The 27978-nt window shown below is 42.3% G+C and overlaps 1 protein-coding gene across 3 annotated transcripts in view; it reads left to right on the forward strand.

Moving 5' to 3' along the window:
• The window catches only part of PDZD7 (PDZ domain containing 7), a 769522-nt gene that overhangs the window by 657781 nt on the left and 83763 nt on the right, over positions 1–27978 (forward strand). For all 3 annotated transcript variants that reach the window (XM_069611658.1, XM_069611656.1, XM_069611657.1), the window contains one exon: positions 25913–25984. In XM_069611658.1, the coding sequence (XP_069467759.1) occupies positions 25913–25984 (72 nt within the window). The remainder of the gene's footprint in view (positions 1–25912; positions 25985–27978) is intronic.

Here is a 27978-nt window from a genome sequence, read left to right on the forward strand (position 1 = left end):
TAAGGAGTGAGGGTATAAGTGAACACGGCGGTGGTGTGGTGTTGTGTTTGTGTGCATATTCTAGTGTCTTGGTCGCATGGCTGCAGACTACGCACGCAAAACTATCCTTAAAAGTAGTGAAATTAGAAGCACCATGGTTTTGATATGTAGCGATGTTTGTGGTTAGGACCTATAGTGTGGGTTGCTTGCCCATAGGGTGCAGGTGCTGGGTTATACATCAAAAAAGCTAGGTCCTGCTTATAGTCACTGTTCCATGTTACTGCTATAGATTAGCCGTGTTGATTTGCATATGTATGAAATGACTATAATTATACTTACTGATTAATTTGTGCAGAATCCACATATGTTTTACATGACTGGAGTACTTGGCGCACCTAGCCTTTTTTCATTTCTGTGATAAAAGAAAAAAGCATGTTAGTGTTTGCATTTTATGAAGACTTCTTACATTGTATAATAGACAGTTTCGTTTTTTTTTTTGTTACCCTCATACTTAGTTTACAAACCAGTGTACTGTGCATTGTGCTCAGTTTCTGTGTTTGTTTTTGAAATCCTTGGGTCTCGGAGAAGAAAATCCATGTTGGATTAAAAAAAAACTTCATTTGCTATGCTACAGACTATTTCTTTGCTTCCTTTGAGTGTGTCCTTGTTCTTTCTGATTCATGTTATGCTTGTAGCCTTGTTGCTATTTTTAACAGCAATTAGATACCTGTTGGCGTATTCTAACTGTGCATTTGTTGCTATGCTTCTGTGGTAATCATTTATCTGTGTTGTTGTTCTACACTCTTGGGCAGTTAGATACCTGTTGGCATATTCTAACTGTATGTGGGCTTTCACTTCATTTTTTGGTAGTAGACATTAGTCATTACATTTTGGCTTTAAGAAGATTAAATACGAATTTGTAAGATTAGCTGGCAATCTCTGCTTCAGAGTAATGGTGCTATCATTACATTCCATCCATCCACATTTCTTCTTAATGTATGCAGTTTAGTGACCTGCATTGGTTGTAGCTCCTGCATGGTAGATTCTACCTACTGTTGTAAAGGTTTTCTTTCCCAGTAACACTTGTCCGTGTGTGAATCCGGTGAGCTTGCAGTTGTTTTTGGTACCATCTGCATTATAACGTAGCAGCATAAGTATTATGTACTTACTATGTGTTTGTATCACTAAGGTGGAGTGATTGTCTGAATTGCACATAGTACATAATCTGGCATGGTTTGCATTCTGTACTAGTTGCTGAAATGGAATGGATTCACAATTAGGTATGGATTCATACAGAAATCGCTCATTTGGGATTTGTTCCTGTATGACATTGCTACAGAGAGTGCATGTATGTTTCCACATGTATGAAATCTGGAAGATTTCATTTATAGGCATGCTTTTGTTTTCCAGTACTTGTAGTAAGTACATTAGAAATTCTTGTGGATCTTCCTGTGTGTTTATAGTGAATCTCACCATTCCAGTACAGTAGTCCAATTCTTGTCTTATTCCATGAACACTGTACGTGTTGTCACGATTGTTTGTTGCGTTTCTATGAAGGACTAACATTTGCAAACACAATTGGTCTGTACTGTGTAAGTAAATATTGTTAACCATTGGTGGCAATTGAAATAGAATATTCATTGCTACATTGCATAGCAACTTACACCACTTTCATTTGAAAATGTGAATGAACAAGCTAGTTCCGTTTCAGAGTGCTTTTTTCAGAGTTTGTCTTCCTTCTTTGAAGAAGTACCTGGTTTACTTTCCCTAATAGGCTGTTCTTTGCGTGTGGTAATTGATGAACCTTTTCCTTCTTTTCTTTTCTTTGAAGGATTTGCAATCAGATTCTGTTGCATTTCTGATAGAATTCGTGCTGCTGTTCATTGTGCAACATTGCTTTGTACTGCGTGAAGTTCACATCGGTGATAGTACTTTCATTTACTTTGAAAGCATCTTCATAGCAGTCATAGTTATACAGTATCTCTTCCTCTTTTCTCCATGGTTTAAAAAGTTGTAGTAGAGACATGTAATACAGTTCTTTCTGTTGAGGACTTTTTAATGACAATTTAACATGATAAATTAAGCTTCGTTTTGTAAGTTTCACTAAGCTTCCTTCACAATCTGTGACTGTATATCTGCCTTTGCTTTCATCAGGTTTTATATTATTTTTGTATGCAAAGTTTTAAGCGATGTGGTATAGACACATGCTCTCCAAAGTGCTACTCCTGTTCGGATAGTATGTGTCCAGTAAATTGTTTTTTAAAATGTCTTGGTTGTTGGGATCATTTCTGGCAATTGTTTCTATGTCCTCATATGATTTCGGAACTCTGTTTCTAGATTTAGCAGGACCTAGACTTAGCCATACTATGTTGTCTGATTTTCCGTACAAAGCAGTACCAGTTAAACGATCTGCTGCTTCATAGGTGCCACATTCTCTATGAAAGAGCATTTTTATGCCTAGGCTGTACAATTTCTGAGATAGTGTTTTGTCTGATAAGTCATCTCAGAGGTCTTGAAGCTCTGTTTTTTCAGCTTTTGTTAAGTGGGCTGTAACATATCGTGCAACAGCAGTGGAATTGTCTGCAATGTACTGCACATCTATGTTTGCATTCCATAAGAAGGCAATGATTGCATTGTAATCATTGATATATTTACATTCTTTGGTTCTTTTTATGTAGTACGTGTTCTTAGGTGATTTACTTTTCACACTATGTCGAACTGAAGACATGAAGTTTTTCACTTCACCTGTTTCTGTAACTGGTCTAGGGAAACCAAACCGGCATTTGGTGTGGTATTTCCCTTTGTTTTTGTATTTGCGGCGACAATATTTGCCACATTTGGGTCTTTGGAATTGTAAAATCTTCCCGTGCAGGTCACTATGTGTCTGTTGTGAAGGGATTTCACAAGTGACATTTTTGGATGAACTGCAAAACATTGGAATCAGTGCCCTGACCAAATTTAGGTGCACATTTGATCCATAAAAGCATGTGAATATGTGGTGCTCCTCTTGCTTGGTATTCTTTTCTCAAAAAAAAGTGCTGCACTTCTCCGAGGTGAGGAACAGTTTTATTGCAAATAAAGTGTAGCATAGCAATGAAACGATGATGGAAATATCTTGACACATTAACTGGATCTAGAGAGCAAAGTTCTCCAGGTGTTAATAAATGTATGTTGGTTTTGTTCTTGTTTGATATGCGTAGGAACTCATGTAAATCTTCCCATGCATATTTCTGCACAACTTATTGTAACAAACCAAGTCTGTGGTCCAAGGTTTCTGATCATACAACGTACGTCACTGTGCCGTTGGAACAAGTATTCTTTTATACAACGCATGTTTTCAAACAAATTTGTTATACTTGACTGTAAACTTTCATCTTTTTCTTGTACTTTTTGTATTAATTGTGTAGCTGCCATATTTTGAATGTGGGTTCCAGATTTCAAAATGTGTGCAACTCCGTAACATAGGGTTGCTAATTCACTTTCAAAGAGTAGGTGGAATATGTATTCCACATTTTGCCTAAACCTGGGATCTTGCGAATACATTCGTAATGAGCGGTATTCTGATGCCGTAGTTTGAGTGGGTCTATCATCGTACCTTCCACTTTTGCCAGTAGGATATAGCAGTTGAAAGCACATGCTTCTATACTTTTTTCCCATATGCTCATTGGTGAACCTTTGGTTTGTCGCATTTGGTAAGTTTCTAGTGCATCATCTCTATGCTTTCTTTGGAATGCAATGGATGAATTGTGTACTGGTCCAAAAGAGTGGATACTGCAGCAGGATCCAGAAGTTCAAATTGTCCAGTTTCTGGTGACTGTTCAATTATTGCAGTTGTTTCCCTTAAGCTTTCTTCAATATTTATTTCCTTGTAGTATTCGTTATTGTCTTTTAGATATTGCAAGGCTTGTCTAACTTTATGTAAATCCATCAGTTGTTGCCAAATTCTTTTGTCTTTGGTTGGTACACTATTTACCAACACAATTAAAGAATGCTCTATTGAACATTGCACTCCTAGAGTGTGCACATTTTCTGTAAGATCTAATGGCAAATAAACTATTTTGCCATGAATGCCTTTCACCAATTCAGAGGGAGGTAATTTTTCTGTTTTTGGGTGAAGGCGTGTAATTGCTTGAAATGGATGAACTGTTTGAATTATGATGCTCTCGTACAAATTGAGTTGTTACAAGGTTTTTGGTAGTGGGAACAATTCCAAATTATTTGTGATAGCACGTGAAGGACTTTGGTTGTTGTCTAGTTTTGTAGTGCAGTAACTACAACATATTTGTTTTCGGCTATAAGGTACAGAGCTAATTCAAACCACTAGGAATCTTCATTGTCTTCTATTTTGTATGCTATGTCTACATTTTTTGTGTTCCTTTTGTAAAACGTTCTTCTGCAACACACACACACACGGTTTGGTATTTCAGCCGATGCACTTTTAAATTTTAGTATTTCTTTTTTGTATGTGTGTAATAGAAGGTTGCTATGTGCAGAAATGTTGGTAGTCTGTTCTAAAACTTTTGCATTTTGTAAGTGACTTGAAATTTGTAAGAACAAAAAATATCACAAAAAAAAGAAAAATAACAGGTGTCTGTAAGGAATCTGCCCAAAAAAAAAAAAAATAACGCCTCTTTTCAGAGCCCACCTTCAAGGGGAAAGGGGGAATAATATTTAAATGTACAGTCGTCACGCTCTGCTCCTGTACGTGTCTGCGAACATGGCAGTAGTTTGCAGGCGCCGCCTTTTATCAACTGGGATTTTGGGGTGGAGACGCATGCAAATGAGAATGGCGAAGGTAGGGATTTGCCAGTAAAGGTCAGTGGGTGTGTTCTGTATGGAGATATTTAGTCAGAACGTCTTTTCCCTGACAGGAGACCAGACAGCTATGGCTCTGTGTGCTCGAATACAGATTATCTGGATTTTGGGAGACTCGTGGATACATTGGCTGAAGGTGCATGCGGAAAGTTGCGGTCTATCTGCAGATCTTGGATTTCCTCATGTGGAAGTGCACTGGCATGGCGTGCATGGAATGAGGTGGTTGGACTTGGTACCTCTCTGCATGACTTGAGAGACAGAGCGTCATCCTGATATACTTTCATTGCGGAGGCAATAGTTTAGGCCATGTTTCTGGCATTTCTTTGCAATTTGCAATAAAGGAAGGACTTGCGCAAGTCATGGACATGTTTTCCAAATTGCCAAATAGTTTTTTCCCGTATTGCTCAAAAACAAAAGTGGCTGCCTTCATCTGCATTTGGCCCACAAATGGAGAGAGCGCGGCGCAATGTGAATAAGGCTGTTTGTGCATTTCTAAGAGATGTTGGCATGTCCTCATTCCACAATGAAAACATTTTGTTTCGCAGCTCTTTCATATTTCGCAGAGATGGAGTCCATCTCACATATGCTGGCAATCCAATTTTTCTTCGCAATGTACAACATGCGTTGCAACATTTTTTGGAATCATAGTCACCTATTTGGCAATCCATTTTTTCCACCCTACAGTTTTTGAAGCATACTCTACACCACCGAAAGGCTCTTTTCAGAGCCACCACTTACTCCCAGCGAAAAGTGCATTGGTTTTGCTTTGTGATGTCATCTTTGATGTCCTGGGTGTTAGTGTTAGCAGTGTACAATGGTGCGGCCAGTTATGGTTGCTTAGCCTTCCAGAACTGGCGAATTTCAGGGGTTTTTCAGTTTTACTTTGAACCATAATAGCACATTTGAATAGGTTTTTTAGTGGAGGGCACAGGTTTTTGGTAGGGCAACTTAAACATAATGTCTCCTTAACAAAGTTTTTTTTAGTGAATATATATATATTTTGTTGAAGGGACGTTATAGGCCACTTGTTTTTGTTCACTAACATATCTAGACCTGTTTTTGTTCACCGACAGTGAGAATATTAAAATTCAAAAGGTTCTATATATTGAGACTTTAACCTTCGCGTATGTTTTTTAACATACTTTCTTTGGGGTTTGGTCTCAGCTCAGGGTGAACATATATGGGGCAATCAGCAGGCGTCAAACACACAATTCATTTGTATAAATGATGATCAACTTTAATGTTATTGATATTTTCTGGTGATGTTGTTTCTTTCTTCCTTACTTTAGTTTGCCTGTATGTTCCTCTGATTGTTATGCATTGTGTGTCTTCATATGTATTGTTTGTACCAACACGAATATGTACTAAGTCTCGAATTGTTAGCTATTTATTCCACGTTTAACATTACTCAAAATTGTAATAGGGTAGGATTCATTCATTATTTTACTAGCCAAAATTACCAGATTAAAAATAGTGCACTTCTACGGTGCATGCTGCAGCCATTGCCTATGTGTATGTATGATTAGGTTCCTGTATTAACAGGACTCCAATATAATGTTTTCGTTAGATGAGTACATTTTTTAACACATTAAGTAGTTCATGATAGGTCTCCCAATCACCCCTTACATCTTGTTACCAACATTGTAAATACAACCCCTTGTAGGAACTTTTTATCCAAATTAATTGCATATGTGATGTCACCAGTGATGTCATCACTGACATTAGTGGTGTCATCTTTGATGTCCTGGGTGTTAGTCTTAGCAGTGCACAATGGTGGCACGAATTACGGTTGCTTAGCTTACCTAAGCACCTGCAAGCATGCATTCAGAGTGCTGACTGCTGTCCTGATGGACCTCCTGTCGCTCCTCTGCACCACGCCTTGGATACCAATCTCGTTCGTGGACTGAGCTTTAGAACACTGGAACATTACTTTTCACCTTGGAACACCCTGAGGCCCTGCCTCCTAACCACGTGACCTTTTTAAAATTTGACGAGCGTGCGCACCTGCAAGAGTGCCCTCAGATTCCTGATTGCTGTCCTGCTGAACCTCCTGTCTCACCTCTGCACCGCGCCTTGGATACCAATCTCGCTCGTAGACCGAGCTTTGGAACACTGGAACACTTCTTTTCATATACCCACTTTAAACTCTTTTTGATTTATTTTCCTTGCTTAAAACATGAATCCCCCCTTCTTTTTCATTTGTTTGTATAGCCCGGCCTCCTAATCATATGACCTCTTTAAAATCCGGCGAGCGAGCGCACCTGCAAGAGTGCCTTCAGAGTGCTGACTGCTGACCACTGGTCCGATGTGTCAGCCGTCAGCGACTCTCTCCTATTGCCTTGAGATACCCCTGTTACTCCAACTAGCTTTTCACCCGTGCTGCTAGTTCCCCTCTTAACATGGTTTTCCCCTTCTATTTTTCACTCCAATGGCGATGTATCGCCTTACCTCAGGCATGCCCCAACCCACATCGGCTCAGCGGAATAATCAGCTGAAAGCCAACCGGCAAACTGCACTCCTCTCCAGTGGCGGCCGCTATCATAGGGCGGCAGGGCGCCGCCCCCCCTCCACTTAGGCCCCCCACCAGGTGTTAGTACAGGCAAATTCAGAAGAAGTTAAGAAGTTCTTCTTCTGAATCTGTTTATATTTTTCACCTCGTGGGGGCACTGTGGTGAGCCACTGGTGACAGTTACATCCTATTGTTGCAGCCGGCCCATGAATAGGATTCCTTTTCATGGGCCGGCTGCAACAGCGGGCGCGCCCCGTTTTACATTGCTTTGCTTATAGTAAAGTGCGTGGAGCTTGTAGCTCCACGCACTTTACGTAACCCATTTAATTAGGATGCTGGCGGGGCGCTTGAGGGGTGGCCCCGCCAGTATCACTATGTGCGAAAACAGCGTGAAGATCTGTAATCTGCAGGGAGGGAGGGACTAGTCTCCTTCCATCCCTGCATAGATACAGTAATCTCATTGGCTGTTTGCCAAAGGCTGGCAAACAGCCAATGAGATTACTGTATCTATTCAGGAGGCAGCCAATTACTTCAGTGTGGGGGTGGGGTGATGGCCCAGGGCCCCAGGCTGCATCCACCCACACTCCTCTCTCTCTCTCTCTTCCATCGTCCTCGTGATTGGAACCTGTTGAGCTGCCTTGCTGCCCACCACCAGAGAGAAAGAACAGTCTGCACTGTAGGCCGAAGAAGTTTGCCCTCTCCGACTCTATGTGTGGTCTAGGTGAGTGTATCTCAGTGAAGTGTGTGTTTGCCTATGTCCCATCTTCTCCAGTTGGTGGAGATCGGGGCAGCCAGACTTCACCCTCTCAGGGGGCAGGAAGCATGCATTGCAGCAGTTTGCAGGCTCTGAGGTAACCCAGGGTCACGGTGTCGGGAGACTTGAGCCCAAGACCATCACTGTGAACTGGGGTAATCGAAGAGCCCATCCATCGAACGAAGCTGTTGTGCACGGGAAGGCCAGTGAAATTTGAGAAGAGTGGGACTTGTTCCTTACTCACGAGGAAGCAGCACATGGCGGGGGTGAGCAGTGTGTCTAAGCACTATCTAGGAGGGGCCTGGGCATAGGAACTTGTATGAAAAGAAAGGGAACGGAGGGGAGGAGGTGGAGGTCAGAGATCGCCCGACCGTCAGAGATGTGGGCAGCAGCTGCAAACCTTTGCCTGGCCCGTGTTAAGGCACGAAAAGGCAACGCTGCATGCCGTGCCCATGGGGCTGGGACTGTGTATCTGTCCCGTGGGATTCAGTGCGAGAGGGTCAACGCTGGATGATTTCCAGTTATCTCTTCTTTTGTGGTGTGATTTTTGAATTTCGGGTGCACATCTGTGCCAATCCTATGTTTGCTCTTGTAGTCCGTTATGTTAAACTAGTAATTGCTTTTTCAATATGAATTGCCTTGTGTTCACAAGTGTACTCTTGATGCTTAAAGAAATGGGAAAGCTATATCGTTCACATGGTGTTGATGAAGGGGCCATAGCTAACTGGCAATGCCAGAACAAATGATATGATAGGTTGTTTATAACGTGCTTAGTTAATATCCAGAGGTTTCTGAGCGCGGACCTGTGTTGCTTTGTGTCGTCTTACTTCCAAGGCGAGCATGTTGCCCCTGAGCTATCCTCCCGAGACTGAATGCAATGAGACCTCTATATGACTGGTTTCATTAAGTTTGAATGTTGTAGACTGCACGTTGGGTTTTTAGTCCAGAGATTTGGTGAATTGTTGACGGCACTACTCTTCTGTTAATCTTCAATTTACTTTAAGTACTGTTTACCATTTTTTTTCAGAGAAGCTCGATCCTGAGCAGCAAACATGCCTTCTGATCTTTTTTTTTTTTTTTTTTTTTTTTTTAAATGGGCAGGATCCATCTTGTGACCATTCCTCTTATTCGTTACAGGCCCAAATTCTCATGACTGACTCCAAAGGCTTCTCCCTCTTTTATGTAACATGAGTTCCCATTTTTTTAAAAATCTTTATTGAATATAGCTGAATAAATCAAAACTTTTTAAATATTTAACAAAAATTCATTTACATAGTACATAGTACATAGTACATTATAATCAGCAAATATGACAATAAAAATGGAATAAAAGGTTAGAAGATAAGTCAAAACAATCATAAAATCTTACAGAAGATAAAAGATAAAAATAAGGAAGGGAACAAATTATACGAAACCTGGCCAAATACAAAAGGGGAAAGTGTGACAATTTAAATTCCATCTATTTAGTAATTAAACATAATCATGACTCCAAGTTTCCACCCAAGTATAATTCCATAAAGAGAGTCTCTTGATGGCTCAAACAAACGTATGCCATAAATCAATTTTGCATAAGTTACACAGACTTTTAAAACACAAGGACCATTCCGAGAATGACTTTCCCCAAACATTACATGAATTCCCATTTGTTCGTTGGGATTAATGAGGGCCAAAGTTCTTAAGCCTGTGGTCTGCAACCAGAAGTAAGCAAACTGTGGCCACCTGCTTCCAGTCCTGATTCTGCATCAAACTTTCAATAGAAATGGCACTCGGCCCAATCTAACTAATGCTCACCACTTTCATCCGTTACTCCGCCTCAGCGTTCATGATGTTACTGTTCAGTCTTTGTGGAGTGATATGTGAGGTGGGGCCAATTGCACGGCTGCTAAGGATGTTGAGCCTGCAACATTAGATGTTATTGGCTGCTGACGTTTGAGGTGGCTGTCAAGCCTTGGGGATGGTGCAAGAAAATCACACATGTGTCTAGTGCCCTCACGCTCGCTTTCTCTCCCACACACACTCCCTCTCTCTGCAATCTTTCTCTGTCTCTGTTTCACTCTATGGGCCGTATTACAAGTTTGGAAATAACAAGAAAAAGTGTTGGCAAATGGAATTGCTGCCACATTTACCATTCTGCCAAATTTCCAAGCTCCTTAATTTTGGTGTTAATTTCTGCTGTGCTAATTCTTCCAAGGGCATTAGCGCTGGGCACTTGACATGTACTTACATAAATGATTTCGCTTTATGGACAGGCTAGCTGGTTCCAGCTAGATGTAAGTCATCTATGGAAAAGGCTCTGGCATTACATATAGAACGCATATGAATGCCAGTAACAGCATGACAAAATGATATTTTTCCATCATTACTAATACTGACTATATAATGATGAATTTCTTTAATCATATATCATAGTACCAGCTATTCTCAATACAAGCTGCTGTAAAATGCACTTCCACAAGTAAGAATAATTTACCACCATTAGTATGTAAAACCTAATGATTTTTATATTATATTTTGGTGGGTTTTGACAGTAAATAGCACATTTTGGAGGCCATTTTTCAAAGAATTTCAAGCGGGGCGAACCCCCTGGGAACTTATCGCCCCACCAGCTTTAAAACTCACCAGCCGCCACTGCTCCTCTCAATGTGCATACACAACTAACCCTTCGCTCCCGCGCCGGCAACTAGGACATCAGAAACTTTTTAGGTTCTAAAGAGGACCTAGCAGTCCCCCCTAGCTTGCACTCAGTGATTAATGAAATTTGCGTGCTGGCCACAGTTTCATTTGCCCCTCCCACTCATGCTGCTCACTTACCTCCAGTCACCTCTACTTTATCTGACATACCATGCAAACCTGCATAACCCCATTTCCATTCGATCAAGACAATGGGCCTCATTACGAGACAAGCGCTGACGGAATGAAGGAGGCCGGTACGGGACTGGCCCCCTTCATTCCGTCCGGGCCGATTACAAGCTTCCCATCGCGGGATCCGGATCGCACGTCTGGTAAAACCAGGCTGCTTTCTGGGTCCAGTAAGGGGAAGAAGGAGGTAATAACGGGACACCTGTAATGTGCCCGTTGTTACCTCCCTCCCCATTCCCATTGAGCCCTATGGGGGCTCAAATGGGAATGGGGAATGTTTCCTGCAAGGAGGAATTACCGGGTCCTCCAATATTGGAATTACCCGGTTATTCCTCATTGCAGGAACCCGGTAAACGAGCCTGGTTTGGTGGCAGCCATGGAGCTAATAGCTCCATGACTACCGCCAAACTCGTAATGAGGGCCAATGATCTTTATCTCACCACAGTATTAACTCAACTCCCAGTCCATATGCATGTGCAAACATACATATGGCAGATTCATCAGCCATTCCGCCCCTCTACTCCCATGTGGTGAAAGGTACTAGGCTATCTGAAAAACCACTCTCCCGGGACCATTCCACTCAAAACCCCTGCCCTACTGCTTAGCCAACTCAAATGATCTGCCCTCAGCAAAGCCATACTGTACAAGCCCCCAGACTTTTAACTTCGCCTAATTTTTACACAAATGAAGAAATTGTTGGGAAACATTTCAATATCAGAATATGAGTCACCTCTAGTTGCCTCATTCACAAAACCTACTGTGAGACCATCCTTTGGATTTCCATCAACCTCTTCACTTCCAATTGATACAGCACTCTCTGCGGTAAACGTGAGCATATACTCTCTGAAAAAACTTTATGAATCTCTTGACCACAGAGCTGTCTTGCACACTACTCGTCTTCAATCCTTAGAAGCGAAAATCTACTGGATTGTCAGGAAAATGATTGCAGAACCAAAGGACTCTGTTCCAGATCTTAGATCAAATGCTGAACCTTATGACATGCTTAATCAACCTACTTTGACTGCATCACTGATCGGGGTGGAGACCTGCAGTGCTCCTATAAATGTGCCCACTACACATCGATTTAGCAAGTCCTCCATTAATTGAGTCATTAGACCAAGTAAATGATCAGCACAGTCCATCAGAGATCGTTGACATCTCTAACTCTGAGACTCCCCTATGTGTTGTATTTCAGGCCAAATGTCAAGAAAAAAAAGAAACAAAAAAAAAACAGAAAGCGTGATGTAATTCCTGCAAATGTAACCAACAAGAAGGACACAAAACTGCCCCCTCCAACCACAAAAAATATCAACCAATAAAAAAAAAGAAATTCATAGATAATTTAACGATTCCAAAAACAACTCGCCCTCCTTCTGTCCTTGAATCCCTTATTGAAGGCCTCGGAACTGAGAATCACTCCAAGCCACTCCTGCCTACTCTCCCTCCTATGAGCCACGTGATAGCATGTAAAGATAAGGTTGATGATTGCGATGTGATTGCAAACACTGACAATGTTACTAATGATTGTTTATTACCTACAAATCAAAATTTGAATGACTTATCATCTATTAACGCTGACCTCATGAACCTATCGGTTTATTCCACTCATTCACTTCCTATAGTGGCCATTGTGCATCGGAGCCTTCATGCTCCCCAATTAGGGTCAAATAAATCTAAACAAGTCTTTTGTGTCAAAATAGATGTTGAACCTCCATCTTTCAAAACTTTAGACCGAAAACTTGCAGCTTCACTATGCTTACAGCCAAACTCTGATAATTCACTACCCCAACCAAACCATCATGTACTCCCTAGACCCCTACCGCCTCCGTTATCCTTGAAACAAGCTCAGACTACATCTGAAGACCCAACCACAAATGTTCCTATCCTCCCTGCCATAATTGCATCTGTTAAAGACACTGATTCCTTAATTGTCACAATGCTGGATAGACTTCTTCTCGGCCCCTACCCCAATAGAACCACCTGATTGACAATGTTTCAATCTATCCCAGAACTTGACCAAATTCTGTCAGACTACATTGAAGCAATTACATATCCTGAGATTTCCAACTTCAATACTGTTGAATTAAACATACCCTCAAAAATTGTGAAAAATGTGGTCTGGCGAACGAGAGAGGCTCTGAAACTAAATGGTGTACAGATTGAAATTTGCAACCAACAACCATTCTTGAATGAACCTCAGAACATCTATGCTCATGCCCAATGCCCATTAACGCTAGACACCAGAAAACTAACTTGTTGTAGATGCATTGGAGAAATGCCGCGTGTTTCACAACACGATAGTCATCCAACTTCACCCCAATCCATCTCTAGGTGATCATGGATAACAAAAGCCACCCAGCTTCCCCCAAAGACCTCTCAACACTAGCATAGTACCTTACCTCAACCCCATTCCTGCTATCTAGCGGTTTGGAACACGAGAGGCTTCTCTCATCTCCTCTCTTCTACAGGCAGATGCCGCAATATCTACGACATTCACATGTTACAAGAAACCTGGCTTACAACAGAACCACTTTGGCCAGATCATATTGTAGACTGGGTCCCTGCGATAAAAGCCCAGAGAGGGCGTCCTGCCGCATGTCTACTTATTGACGTCAAAATTAGCGTGCAATTTCGATTAGAAAAATGGCAATCTCCGCACCCTGGAATTCAGCTGAGCAAAAATAATATTGTCAAATACTGCCCATCCACTCTACCCTGAAACAGCATTGTTAAACATTTATTGGAATCCCCTATGTAACGATGAAACTCTTTTTTTCACTAATATGTAATCATTGCTTGATCTGATTCTACTAAATCCCCAAATGAACACTACTGTTATTGCAGAAGATGTGAACATGAATTGATTTAAATCAAATATCCAACAATGTCATCCCAGAACACTCAGATGGATGTCCCTTATGAAAATTAGAGGTTTTATTATGCTGAATAGTTCCACAATCGATGACAATCCTCCGGCCCTTACTTGGTCGAGTGGCACTTGCTCATCCACCTTTGAATACGTTTTTATATCATCAAATGCAAATAAACAAATCACCTCCTTTAAAATAATTGCAAATCCTGTGAGTGATCATTTAATACTAGGAAGTAACTTGGAGGCCTCATATTGTTACGATGCCCGACCTTTTTAAACCCCATGTAACACTCAATCGGAGGAGAAATCGCCTTCTATGGAACCTGCTGCAAATAGCATCTTTAGCACATAACCTGAATCAAGCTCTGAAACAAGCTCTGATAGATAAAGAATCAACTGGAGATATTAATTACGCTGATCATCTGCAAATAATTTCAGAGAAAACTCAGAGTAGGAAGCAAACTTCATTCAAGCATAAATATATTTATATCCCTGAAATACAAAATCTTAAAAAAGAACTTTGCAAAGCGTTGAGAATTTCCTCCTCTATTACCGACATGGAACAAAGGACCAAGTTGAAGACTAAATATAGAAATAAAATTAAACAAATCATAATTAAAAAAATAGATGCTGATAATATGCTAAAAGCTATAATGATAAAATCTGCTACGGAAATTTGGAAATTAATAAATGCTATTACCAGCAGTGCTAATCAATCGTTAGCACTAAACACTATTGATGAACAAAAATGGATCTCGCACTTCAATGGGCTGCTGAATAAACCTACGTAATTTATCTCAGCCACCCATATGCCAGCGCCCGACCTTACAAAAATAACATTCGACAAACTAGACATTATTCTTTTAATTGAAAAGCTAAGTCCTTCAAGAGCTCCTGGCCCGACAGTTTAGCTAATGTGACCCTTAAAGCTCACCCATTTGAATGGGCAATCGTATTAAAAATAATATTCGATCAAATCCTTCAAACAGGCTCTCTTCCCCCTTCCTGTCAAGAATCTATCGTTATACCATAAAAAGGTGATAGAAACAACCCCAACAATTACAGACCTATTGCCCTCCTTGACATGACAGGACGTTTTTTCGACAGACTGGTTTTGAGTGAACTAATGAAATGGTTGAACGTTAATAATCTCTTGGATTCACATCAATCAGGCTTTACTAAAGGTGTAGGAACTGGTTTAAATGTAATGATACTCGTCAAAATCAAAAAACAAGCTATTGATAATAAGCAACCTGTTTTTATAGCTCTAATTGATTTTAAACAAGCATTCGACTCAGTCTCCCGCCAACTTTTATCGACAAAGCTTTTAAATGCCGAATGCCCGCTGCACATCATTTATTTAATTCGACAATTTTATTCTTGCATATCTATTAAAGTTAAATTAACCACTGATGGCGTCTTATCAACAGCCATTCCTACCAACACAGGATTTAAACAAGGTTGTATATGTGCTTCTGTATTATTTAACTTCTATATTAATGATATAGAGACAGCCTTTCAGTCGGTACGCTCCTTCTCTCCAAAGTTGGGCACATCTGAGACAAGGTGGCTCCTCTATGCTGACGATTTAGTTATCCTTGACAGGACTCCAATAGGCCTCCAGAGAAAATTAACTGTGCTAGGTAATTATGCAAACACCAACCATCTAATTATAAATATATTTAAATCTAATATCTGGATTTGTCATCATCACTTGTGGAAAGGTGGATATAAATTGAATTGGACTTTGTGCAATGCCTCAGTGACGCAAACGTCTCAATACAAATACCTTGGGGTAAATCTGAATACGCACCCCTCAGATCAGCCGTATAAAATCGTGCTTAAAAATAGAATGAACTTCTCTCACAACTCAAGCTAAAGTTCTCCAGCGGAAATATGGGAAATGTTCGTATGTGCCAGCCGTAACCTACTACAAGCAGAAAGTCATCCCGATAGTTACTTATGGAGCGCAATCGATATCCCCGTCCACCTCCCCAAGATGGGACATGCTCGAAGGAGCGTATTGGAAGACTATTTTATCTCTCCCACTCAGCTCTCCAATCCCTACTATCAGATTTGAATTGGGCCTCATATCTCTATCAGTGATTGTATCATGGCAGTTCCTGGCTGCATACAGAAAATATCTTACCGCCTCGCTGAAGGAAAATAATGTATTTCCAATATTAAAAGCAGCTATTTCATCCACACTACCTGGCCCCCTCCAAGTATGGAAAAAATAATGTCAATCTCTCCTTCAAGAAGTTGACATCACAACCAAATTATTACTAGAGTCACCTGTTAAAGCTATGTTGAAGCTCTGGCAATGGGACTGGAAGATTACATGGGAAGCCTGAAACATGTATACCAGTTTCAAGGCGGGAGCCTTCTTACTCAAACCAATGCAACAATTACCATCAGATATATGTAAATTCCCAGACCAGACATATGCCAGCGCTCTTCTTCGTCTTAGTTTGAATCTATGGCCCACGAAAACAAGATTAGCCACGTTTACCAAAAATCCTATGATGGACACCTCATGTAGATTTTGTAGAATGACACAACACCAAGAAGCGATTCAACATCTCATAACAGAATGCCTGTCCCTGATCGAGCAACGGAAACTAGTTTTTATTAAACAGCTTGGAGAATTCAAATTGTTAACAAAAGAAACAATGTGGATCTATATATTCAATACATCAAATGTTTCATTAAACATTGCTACCGCTCAATTTCTTTTAGCCCTGAATCTACTGGAAAAACATGTTTTCAATTTACTTGCGTGCATAAGATGGAAGATAATTTTCAGAGACACAATCTATTAAATGTGAGATAATAACCATCTGTAATTAGGCATATATATATATAAAAAAAACTATGATAACTAATTTGAATTATTAGCATTGTAAATGATCATGATTTTAATCCTCTGCATCGAATTGGAATCCTGGTTTAATCTTTTATTGGCATTGAATTGCATCGGTCTTGAATTATCAACAGTGGTTTCAGTTTTCATTTATACATGTGTTTCAAAAAACGTGGTTTTATCCGTTTATATCTACTTTTATCGGTAAATCCATCACACTTAATGGCAGAGTCAAAAGGCAATTGAACAGATCTTTTGATCTTAGAACCTTGTTTTAATCAAATGCTCTTTTATCAGTTTGAACTAAAGCTTATTTTCATGTGTTGTATTCTAATGTAAAGCCTAATTCTAAGAATGTATGGAAATTGTGGGTTTATCCAAATATTTTGTATCAACCAATTGAAAAAGTTGAAAGGTTTCAACTAAAACTATTTCGGATTTACTTGCAACCATAACGCCCCTTTAACAAAGTTTTCTCACTTAATTTCATAGGTTTTTATTAGTGCACCATTATTTGCTACAACTTCCTAATATCATACTCACCCTTAATATAGCAGCATTTTCTGTAAATCTAGGAAGTTTCAAGTGAAAACTGTGCCATACCACACCTTCGAGCAACATTCTTAACACTTGTATCAACTTTCTACAACTTTTTACACCATTTTTTGTTAACCGATGTTCGTGAACATCTGACATCATCGAAGACTTTTCGGACAGCGTCACGTGACCGCACGCGTGACGTGATGACATGTCCGCAAATGGGTCCGTGCTTCACGGACATTTCGAAACTGCATTTTTAACCGATCGAGGAAGTTTTAAGCTGAAAGTATACCCTTACACAGATCCTAGACCCATTCTTACTAATTTTCCATCTGCAATCCAGGAGAGAGCACCTGCTTGGAAGAGTATTGGCACACCTGCTATTTAACTTCAAAAATGGCATCAGCCATGGCCATGCCTCCTGCCCAGGGCCCACCAACACCACCACCTGCTGGAGGGCCTGGACAGGGGAAAAGGTGCAATGATGCAGAGGAGGATCAATGGACCATGTAGATGAGATAGAGGAAATACCTATCTCCAGAACCCAGAGAGAAACATGGGTGTGGCGGTTCTTTAAGACTGCACAAGGCGTACCAAAGGCTCTGGCTACCCATGTTGAATGCATTAAGTGGGGAATCATGGACAACATGGGCAGTACTCTTTTGGTACCACCTCCATGCGCCTCCACACCCGCTCAAACCACTCGGATGCTCTGAGAAAGACAGTTCCTTTCTCAGGGAGTAGTAGGCTGTCTTCCTCTACCTCATCCTTCTCAGCCACTCCTGCCACCACACAGGATACTCCTGTGGGGTAGAAGATCCCAGCAGCTACCTTGCGAGAAATAAAAGAGCATGTTGATCCATATTTTAGCAAGACAACAGTACTCTGTATATACTGCAACACACCACTATGCAGGGGGCAACAGTTTTGAAGTGCTTTTGAGGCTGCATTCAAGGAGCATGAGAAAAACTGCACCTCACCTTAGATTTAAGGCAGGCCCAACATCTTCCCTGTCAACTACACTTCCATATCTGTGGTTGGTGCCCCTTCCCTCCTTTCCCTCCCCAACTAACCTCCTAGCCTCTCCTGCAAAAAAATTAAAAATAAAATACTAAATAAAGAACATCAAAAAAGCGTTTTTTTGGAGCCACCTTTCACAGTTAAAAAATAGAACAAAAAAAAGTTATCTTATAGATTCCATCTACTTTACATTTTTGAATAAAGTAGCTAGACTCAATAAGATTATCGAACATTTCCATTAGCATTTTGTACTATGCTAATGGAAGTAATGGACAATTGTATACTAGAGAAAATGAAAAAAGGACACAAACAATTTTCTGTCACAAATACTTTTCTCTAGCATACAATAAGGACCATAATCCATGGACCTTCATGACTATCCACGGTCTCTGCAGTACCCTTTCCAGGCCAGGCATCATTAAAACATCTTGATAGCACATGCACACCATTGCACAGGATAGCCCCTCTACCCTTTTTACTTTTATGTTTGTAACACTCCCTCATTGCCTGCTTTCAAACAGTCACACATCCATCACTTCCAAAAACTCTACATGTAACCCTATCAACATATTAAACTTCAACACACCAACTGCCACTTAACAATGTTCTCGAAAACGTTTCATCTGCATTTCCCTTGCTTATGCAAAACAATTGTGCATAGTGCACCTATAAATGCACATATGCATTGTGCAGTGAGAGAGGTGCATGCATGGAAGGGTGAGTAAGGATGGGCAAGTGCTGATGGGAGGCTGGGAAGAAAGTTCCAAGGGCTGCCAAGCTGGGAGGCCGCTGACTAAATGCTGGGCTGGAGGAGTCCCAAGGGTGGGGTGCACAGCCACCAGGCAGTGGGTTCGCAAGGACAGTGCTGAAGGGGTATGCGGGGGGCTGGTGTCGACTAGGTATAGGGCCTTGGACCTGTGAGGCTCATGAGGGACCAGGCCACCAGACTCAGTGGAAGTGGGATGAGTTAGCAGGGAATAGAGAGAGGGAAAGAGGAAGAGAAAAGCAGAGTTTTGAGAAGCTTCTGGAATTTAAGGAAGTTTGTCTCAAGTCTAAGAAGGGCAGGGAGACTGTTCCAAAGAGAGGTGCCAGCTGCACAGAGAGACCTGCCTCCCGGTCTCTGTTTGGAGAAGCATTTCACAAGCAGAGAATTGGACTTAGAGGAACAAAGAGCTCTAGCAGGGGAGTATTTAGGGAGAGAAAGTTGGAAATAACATAGTCCCAGGCCCCAGAAAACTTTGTGGATGATGCAGAGGGTCTTGAATTACACCCTTGAGCCCACCAGGAGTCAGCCGTGAGATACTAGGCCTGCAGAGATATGATCCCTGGGCTTGAGGCCAAGGATAAGTCTTGCAACCCTATTCTGGATTAGCTAAAGGGGTCATAGGGAACAAAGGGGGAGGTTGAGGAAGAGGCTGTTGCAGTAGTCCAGCCCAGAGAGGACCAGGGCTCTGTAGACATTGAACTTCTGGGGGAAGGTGAGGAAAGGTAGAATGCCTGTAAGGAGGTGAAGTTAAAAGTGGGTCTTCTTGAAACGGTCCAACATGTGAGGAGTGAAGAAAAGAGAGGCGTCAAGGTTTTTTGCCTTACAGGATGGTGAGAGTAGATGGCCCATGGAGGGCAGCCAGAGGGTAGGAGGGAAACGGGGCACAGATGTCCCAAAAAGAAGGATCTTCGTCTTGCTGGCATTACACCATGCCTTGATGGCGGTCACACAATCGGGTATAAGAGAGGGAGAGAAAGTAGTGGAGGGATGTTTTAAGGAAAGCTGTGTCTCTTCGGCCTAACACTGGAAATGAGGAGAGAAGGAGGAGATCAGATGAGCCAGAGGGATGAGATATATATTGAAGAGCCACAGCGGTAGGATAGAATCCTGGTAGACGCTGCAGGTAGAGCGTGAGGTGGTGGAGAAGAAACAGCCCAGTTGCCGCTGGTAAGGGCTGTTAGTGTGGAAAGAGGCAGACAGTCCAGTGTGCGGTCCGTGATGCTGAAGGTATCATGGAGCCGTTTAATAAGGATAGAATGGTTGTCTGTGTCAATAGGGGGAGAGATCGAGGAACATATCCTCAATTGTACTACATTCATAAATACAATATACACTTCAATTATATAATTCCACCATATTACAAATATGGTATACTCCCCTTGTAGTACCTATATTAACTATACACATACTACTATAGTGTATGTGGCCAGTGGCCAGATACTTGGTGGCACGGCCTATGGCCATGCCCCCAAAGATCTGGCCACAACCACCACAATAGAATAAATCCATATAACAAGTATGTACAGAACACCTTCAAATAACAAGAAGCACCCAGACGCCCCCCACCTCCAATCCCAATAATGTCCACAGATAGAATAATTCACGGCACACACACCAGCACCACTTTTTATCACCTATAAAAGAGCGTTATATTTCCACTCCCCACCATTTCCAGGTGCTCTTTCATCCACAAAATAATCCCAAATATATTTTCCAGACTTCTTTTCCTCACTGCGCTGTCTGTGGACAAAGGCCATGATCTGGCCATCCAATATGGCCACCGTTTCAAAAATTCGGACACACCTCACATTTTGAAACATCCAATCAGTGTGCCGATCTCTGGAAAGTTTCGGGACCATTCGTTGAACAACGCCAAAGTTATAAGCTGCCCAAAATGTACTCTTTCTATAAGTGATGAAGAGGAGGATGACGAGGAAAACGAAAACGAGGTAGAGGAAGTGCCTACCTCCAGTGCCCGGAGACATTCATGGGTGTGGTGGTTCTTTTAGACCATAGGGGAGGGTCCCAAAAGCCTGGGCTGTCCGTGTTGAATGCATTGAGTGTGGGGTCATACTCAGTCTCTGACAACATGTGCAGTACTCCTTCGGGACCATCTCCATGCACCGCCACACCAGTTCCAACCACCCGGGTGCTCTGAGAAATTCGGTTCCTTTCTCAGGGAGAAGCAGGTTAACGTCCTCTACCCCATCTTCCTCAACCACTCCTGCCACCACACATGTTACTCCTGTGGTGCAGAGGATCCCACCAGCTGCATTGCAGGCCATACGGGAGGCTGTTGATCGTTACCTTTCGAGAGTGACAGTTCTCTGCATGTACTGCAGCACACCGCTGTGCAGGGGGGAGCAGTGTTGGAATGCTTTCAAGACTTTGGTCAATGAGCATGAGAAACACTGCCCCCTAACTTAGATTTAATGCTAGGCCAACATCTTCCCCTGTCCACCTGCCCCTCTATATCTGTGGTTGGTGCACTTTCCCTCGCCCACCTTACCTCCTCGTCCCTCTCAACAAAAAAAACGAAATCCCTGAGAAATATAAAAGCCAGATACACAAAAAAAGGTTTCCTTTAGGAGGCACCTTTCACAGTTAAAAAAATAGAACAAAAAAAAACATAAGTCTTTTTGCAGCCTACATGGTCCGTGGAAATTGCGATAGTCCACGGACACCTAGAAAATTCCAGGAGTGGGTCAGGGGAATTAAAATCATAGTATTTGTTTTTTGTTCAAAAATGGAGGCTCTTAAAAGAACCTTTTTTTTAATTTTTTGGGGGTTTTACATTCTAAACTAACAATTGTTCTACTGAACATATTTATTTTTTCCAACTTTCACAAAAACTGCTTATAATTTATTTTATTTGTTCTTTATTTACTGCAACTACTAAAAAAATACTTTGACATTTCACAAGTTCACAAAAATTGTTTCAGTGAATTTTGGATATTCGAAAGAAAAATTTGATTTTCGACATCAGTCAAATGCACTCCATCTCCTCGAGAATTATTTACACCCTCCAACTTGATATTTTCGTTGTCAAAAGATGCCATTCCTAAAGCATATAAAAGGCACATAAACCTTTATTGACATGCTGTCTAGCTTCTTCTATTTGAGGACAAAACAAGTTGGGACGTCTCCATATTTGTCTTTCAGAAAAAATAATCTTCACAGCTGAAACAGTTGCATTAGGTTTCTCAACATATCCTTCAGTGCAACCTGCAAAGATCCTGGAGTCATATAGCCCAAACTGTTGCCTTCACAATGCACAAAAATAATATCTGGAACTTTAAAGTGAGCCATCCTCTCAGAGAATGATAATAAGCTTACCCAGTTTAACCCACAATCTGCATAACACAAAACTTCCACTTCATCCAATACAATAGTAGTAGAGATGCCACGAGATTCACTATAAACCTTCGATGAATGGATCCAAGAATCTCCCACCATCCACACGCTCTGCTTCTTCATAGCCATAGCCATCTTCACTATACCCAACAAAGAAAACACTTCCTACCCTGTACTCCTGAAAACTCCTCCTCCAGACCCACAAAACCTGATTGGCTAGTCTCCTAATGTCCTATTTTCATGCCAGGCATCCTTTCAAGACCCAGATGGGTCACTTGCGGGTCCGCGGACTACTGTGGTGTCTGCGGACTCGGTGGAACCTGCAACACTTTTATTCACCTATAAAACAGCTACCTACCATCTTTTTTCCACTGCCCCACCCTTTCAAAGCCCTCTTTCGGCCACAAAATAACCCCAAATGTAATTTCCAGACTTTGTTCTCACTGTGCAGTCTGCGGACAATGGCAGCGGTCCGCGTGTCCAATATGGCAACCGTTTAAAAAAATATGACCACCTCATGTTTTCGAACATCCAATCAGCTTGCATCTTTGATGTCTGCAGACAACAAGCCACCCTCTGATTGGCCCAGAGGTGCCCGTGGACTCCCAATCAGGAAATGAGTCCGTGGACTGGATCCAGATATCACACATTTTGTTTGACCTACTTTTTGGCAATTCTTTTTAAAACTACTGCCCGGGTTTACACCAAATTTACAAAAGCACACTTTCGGGGAAAAAACGCTGCTCCTGTTGCAAATTTGGTGAACATTCGTCCAGCAGTTTGGGCTCTAGGCGCAGGCAAAAAAAAATGTCCATTGCTTCTATGATGATTTCAAAACATTTTGGGACCACCCCATACCTTTGCCCCCTCTGGACAAAACTGCACCAAACTTGGCAAAATCATCCTGAGGTGGCCATATACTTAATTTGGTGAGGATTCCTCGAACACCACCAAAGTTATAAGCCGCCCAAAAAGAGCTCTTTCTATGAGTTGAGCATCTTAACCATAACTACAATGCCGCTATGACAGGGTTACTACACCCATTAAAAATTGGTCTTAGCCAAAATACGAGAAAGGTGAGTGTAGGCCGGTTAGTCATGTTATTTAAAAACCCAAAATGAGAAGAAATTAAGTCACCTTAATTCCTGCTTTTTCTTATGGACTACCATAGTCGTGTTGCCCCAGCAGCCAGCCATGTGGGGCCCATGATGCTTTAACTTCGATTTGCTCTGCTCTGAAGCATAAATAGTGAATAGCATATAACCTGGGAGATGGGTATTAGGAAACAAAGGGATGCATTAGTACTCGTCCGGACATGTTATTTGGGCCATAGACATTGTGTTTCTGCTTGAGGAAACGTTTGCTACGGAGGACCTCACTTTCAGGTCTCTCAATCCAACGCCTTCCATGACCACTGCATTCACTTGCTAAATTCACTCACACAACAGGAGGGGGCCCCCATGCTCACCCACTCATGTGGAGAGCAAGGGGGTAGTCCGTTTTGTAGAACGGAACATAGGGGCCCAAAGCGAGAATAACATCTCCACTGTGCATTCCGCCTTCAAATAGAAAAATAATGGAAAACAGATCATCAAAACTTTCTTTGTACTTAGGGTGGTTTAAAAGCAGCCTTGAGTAAGTTCATGAATGAAAGCGGGGAAGCATCCACTGGGGCAGCTCATCTGAGGAAGGGGGGATACAGTGATCTTCTGTAAAATAAACCATTGAAGGATAATTCAATAGCAGACTCAGCTCGCAAGTTCAGTACCCAAAAGGAACGTCACTGCCAGCTGCTAAACCCGGTAGCCAGTTGGTACAGCACTGAAACTGCCTCCTCTTTGAGCTGTACTCTCCTCCCCAGGAAAAGACCTGCCACACTGGTGGTGACTCCGCAAACAAATGGTGGTGTGTGGCCACTTTGCGCTTCTCTTCTCATGTTCTCTAGGCATACCCTGGGGCCACGTGGCATCTCAGCCTGGCAGCACCTTATTGTAAAGTGGCAGGCATCTTCAGTCTGCCTGCCTAAGAAGTTTAAGATGTCCTGGCTGCAGCCTGGCTCGCCGAAGTAGAGTTTGGATTTAAACACATCTGATCCATCCGGGATTGTTTGAGATCCTTAACAAAATAAACGAAATCTAGTTTGTCATTTTTGGTGTCATTTCTAGAGCAGCTGCTAACTGAGAGAATTGTGTTATTCTCCAATAACTCCCTCCCTCTGTGAGGACAGAGTTATGACTTGGCACACACATCAGGCAATCGTGCTTGCTCTAAGCACTTTTGGCCCTGGGCCATGCCATCCATAGATCAGCCCTCTCATCTGTCATTCAATAGGAGGAGAAATGTCTTAGCTCCTCCCATTCAGGATCAACTCTTGCACCATGGCATTCTCCAGAAAGTAGAGTGTAGTCATGCGGCCTTGTCTCTATATTACCTCTAAACATGTATTCAGCAGTCACATAAAATATTGACCCTTTAAAGCTTAAAGCAATGGACGCGCATTGCACAAAAGCCAACTTAAATTAAGTTACACAGAAGCAGACCACAGCCTTCCCTCAAATGTCTAATACCGAAGTCTGCAGGTGAGGTTAATCGTCGTCTGACCCATTGCTGGGTTGGGCCTTCTCTGTAGCGACCATTTCTTAGCAAGGGCAGCCCTTGCACTGAAATGACAGCCCTGCCGAACCCTCCACACCATCCTGGTCCCTCACGCTGTCCCATTCTTTCTAGGGGTGCTGCGCTCCAATGGCCCCAACCCAATAACACATTCCTGGACCTCAATCCTTGTAGGTGGGATTCAAACTCCTGTTCAAGTGGCATGACTGTTATGAACCTATACATTACTGCTAAAAGTCTGATGGGGTAAGCCCTGACCTACATGACTTATCAATTTGGCCAGCATGGGCCCAGAGTGATGCTTCACTTGGTGAACTGCGATTCCTAAATCTAGATTTGTGGAAATTGATTCCTTTGGTAACCCCCTTCTCATGTGAAACTGATTGCCCCCGCTTTCATCACTTTCATGTAACTTCTCAGGACTAGTTGAGTTTCTCTACTAGCCACAGGCGATGGACCTGGTGCATTCCATTTGTGCAGTCGAACCCATGTTTGTATGTCCATGTAAATCCATTCTGCAAACATACAACTGTGCAAATGTGTGTTTAGTTGTACATGTCATTGATCTGTTTGTGTATGTGTTTTATTTTATATGTCTTGAATTATATTTATGCATGCACAAGTTGTTGGAATGGCTGTTTCGCATGGCCTTCTGTTTTTAGGACAGGAGCTTCTGCTCGTGTCGGGGCTATCCGGTGACATGGCTTCGCTGCTGCACTCAGTCACACTTATAAATGGTGCACTCCAGGCAGTGTCACGCTTATGAATGGTACATAGTCACAGTGTGTTGCTGTTGTAAACAGTATTAGCAGCAATGCCCGTGAAGCACGTCACTGTGTTGGCGCATGCTGTACCATCAGCAGTAGAGGACCGTGAGGGGGTCTATGGGACTGTGTTCTTTTTTCTTTTACTAATGCTATGCCAATTCCCAATCAATAACATCTGCATCTAAATGTTGTTCTTTCCAGTGAGATCTACTGCCCTCCGACCAACCCAGCATGACACGCCTCCGAAAAGACATCTCATAACTCCAGTTCCGGGTCAGTACTTGCCAATTTGCTTTCTATTTTTGATGATCTTTGCTGCACAAATACATCGCCATGCTTTCGATGCACTAGACAAGAGCCCAACACAGAACTCTGTTAAATCAATACATGTCTGTGGCTTCCAAGTCGATCAATTTCCAGATCAGCTGATTCTCTTCATCATGGCGCTCGTGTTGTATGTCCCTGGAACACCAGCTTGTTTCCACAGGTGGCAGCAGCGCCACCGCGGAGAAAGAAGGATGCCAATTGACGTTGCGGGCTCAGGGGCCACATGACGCTATTTGGGATTGCGATGACTGCCCTTGCTCCACCACCTAAAAAAGAGCCTACCTTAGAAGATTCAACCTAATCAGGCGCACTCTCTGACATCACCGCCGCAGCACGTTCTCGGTGCAACGCAGCTGACATTGACAAATGGAGACTCTCTCATAGAGAGGTTCCACAAGCATATTGCGCGCTTAATTAATGAGATTGCATTTCAAATGGCTGAGGTTGGGTACATTTCAATTTTCTAAAGACGCGCTGCTTCTCAATTGCTGTCCCTGCATAGAATTAATCAAAATGAATCTAAATGTTGATGAAACCCTGAGGCCTCTCTATTCGTTATCACCAGGCACTATAAGTTACTTCCTGTTGAGCAGTAGGAAAAGTCAGCATGGGGGTAAAAATGGGGTCAGGAGCTTAATGCAACCTATCTTTGGCGCATGCAATAGGCCAATCTGGAGGCCTCGGGATAGTAAGGGACCACAAGGGGCTGTGGGGATGTCTGTTTCACCCCCCCTCTCATGGTAGTATGACTGCAAGTATTGCTTATTTCCCTTTTTTCCATTGTTTGGTGGTTACTTTTCTGCGTATTTACAATCACACAACTTACCCATGTGGCTTTCCCCAGGCAATTATCCCCCTTCATAGGCAGGTCTACGTAATCGCTCATCATTTATTGTGCGTTTAACATTGACACTTGACTTAAGTAAGGGTCTTGGGTTTGAAAGTGACTGATTATCATGCACAGAAAGATAAAAGGTAGACTCCTTATTCATCAAACTGAGGAAGGCAAGTGATTCCTTCCTCAGGAGGAAATTGGAACACAGTGCCTTCTGTGAGGGTGGAAATATCCTGAGCTTTAGGGATTTTTCGTGGTAAAATGATGCTGGTAATTCTGCCTCTGAGAGTGAGCTGTGCTAATCAAGCTCACCCTCATAATACTCCGTGCCAAAAAATATAGTGCACACATGTACCTCTGCTGTAACTGTACACTGCAGCTGCCTTGTATTGCAACACGATCATGTTCCATTGGCATTCCTAAACACTGCTGTTGGAACGCAAAGTTCCAACAGCAAGGGAGACCTCTTAACTGTAAACACCTCTGGTTCAGAATATCATCATTGTGTGCCCCATTAGGTTGAGCCATGTTTGTTATTGACGCCGCAGCTACTTGCATTACAAATGTATACAGTTACAGAGTAATTTATTTAATTGTATTGTCCATTTGGTGGATTGGGATTCATTCATGCCAGGGCATGATATGTGTCCACCGGTCTGGGCTGGGTGCACCCAAAACAAACATGCGGGTCCCACCAAGAAAGTCCTCTCTTTGATACCATGAAAAGACTTACCCAATTTCCAGGGAACAGAGACATACCTGGGGGTTCAGCAGGGAACCGGTGCTTCACAGACACAGTCTTGTCATTACAATGGCCAGCTCCCACCAGGGTGCTAAATACTGGAGTCCTTTTGATGCAGGCAGCCAGAGAAAGGGGTTGGAGTTAGAGTATCCCAAGAGAGCGACAGTCCACAGAGGGGTCCCAACCTCTTGGATCTCACTGGTGCACGCAAAGTTCCTGTCCCTCGTCCCATTTCCTGAAGACAGAGCATTGTGTATGACATGACAAGGCAAAGGAGTCTTGTTATAGCAGTAATGAGGGGACCTACTAGAGAGGGCTATAAGGGAACCAATCCACTGTGGCCTTTCACCTATAGGGTGGGTG

Source organism: Ambystoma mexicanum, chromosome 8, assembly GCF_040938575.1.
Source record: "Ambystoma mexicanum isolate Mex_15411 chromosome 8, UKY_AmexF1_1, whole genome shotgun sequence".
Taxonomy (NCBI): Eukaryota; Metazoa; Chordata; class Amphibia; order Caudata; family Ambystomatidae; genus Ambystoma; species Ambystoma mexicanum.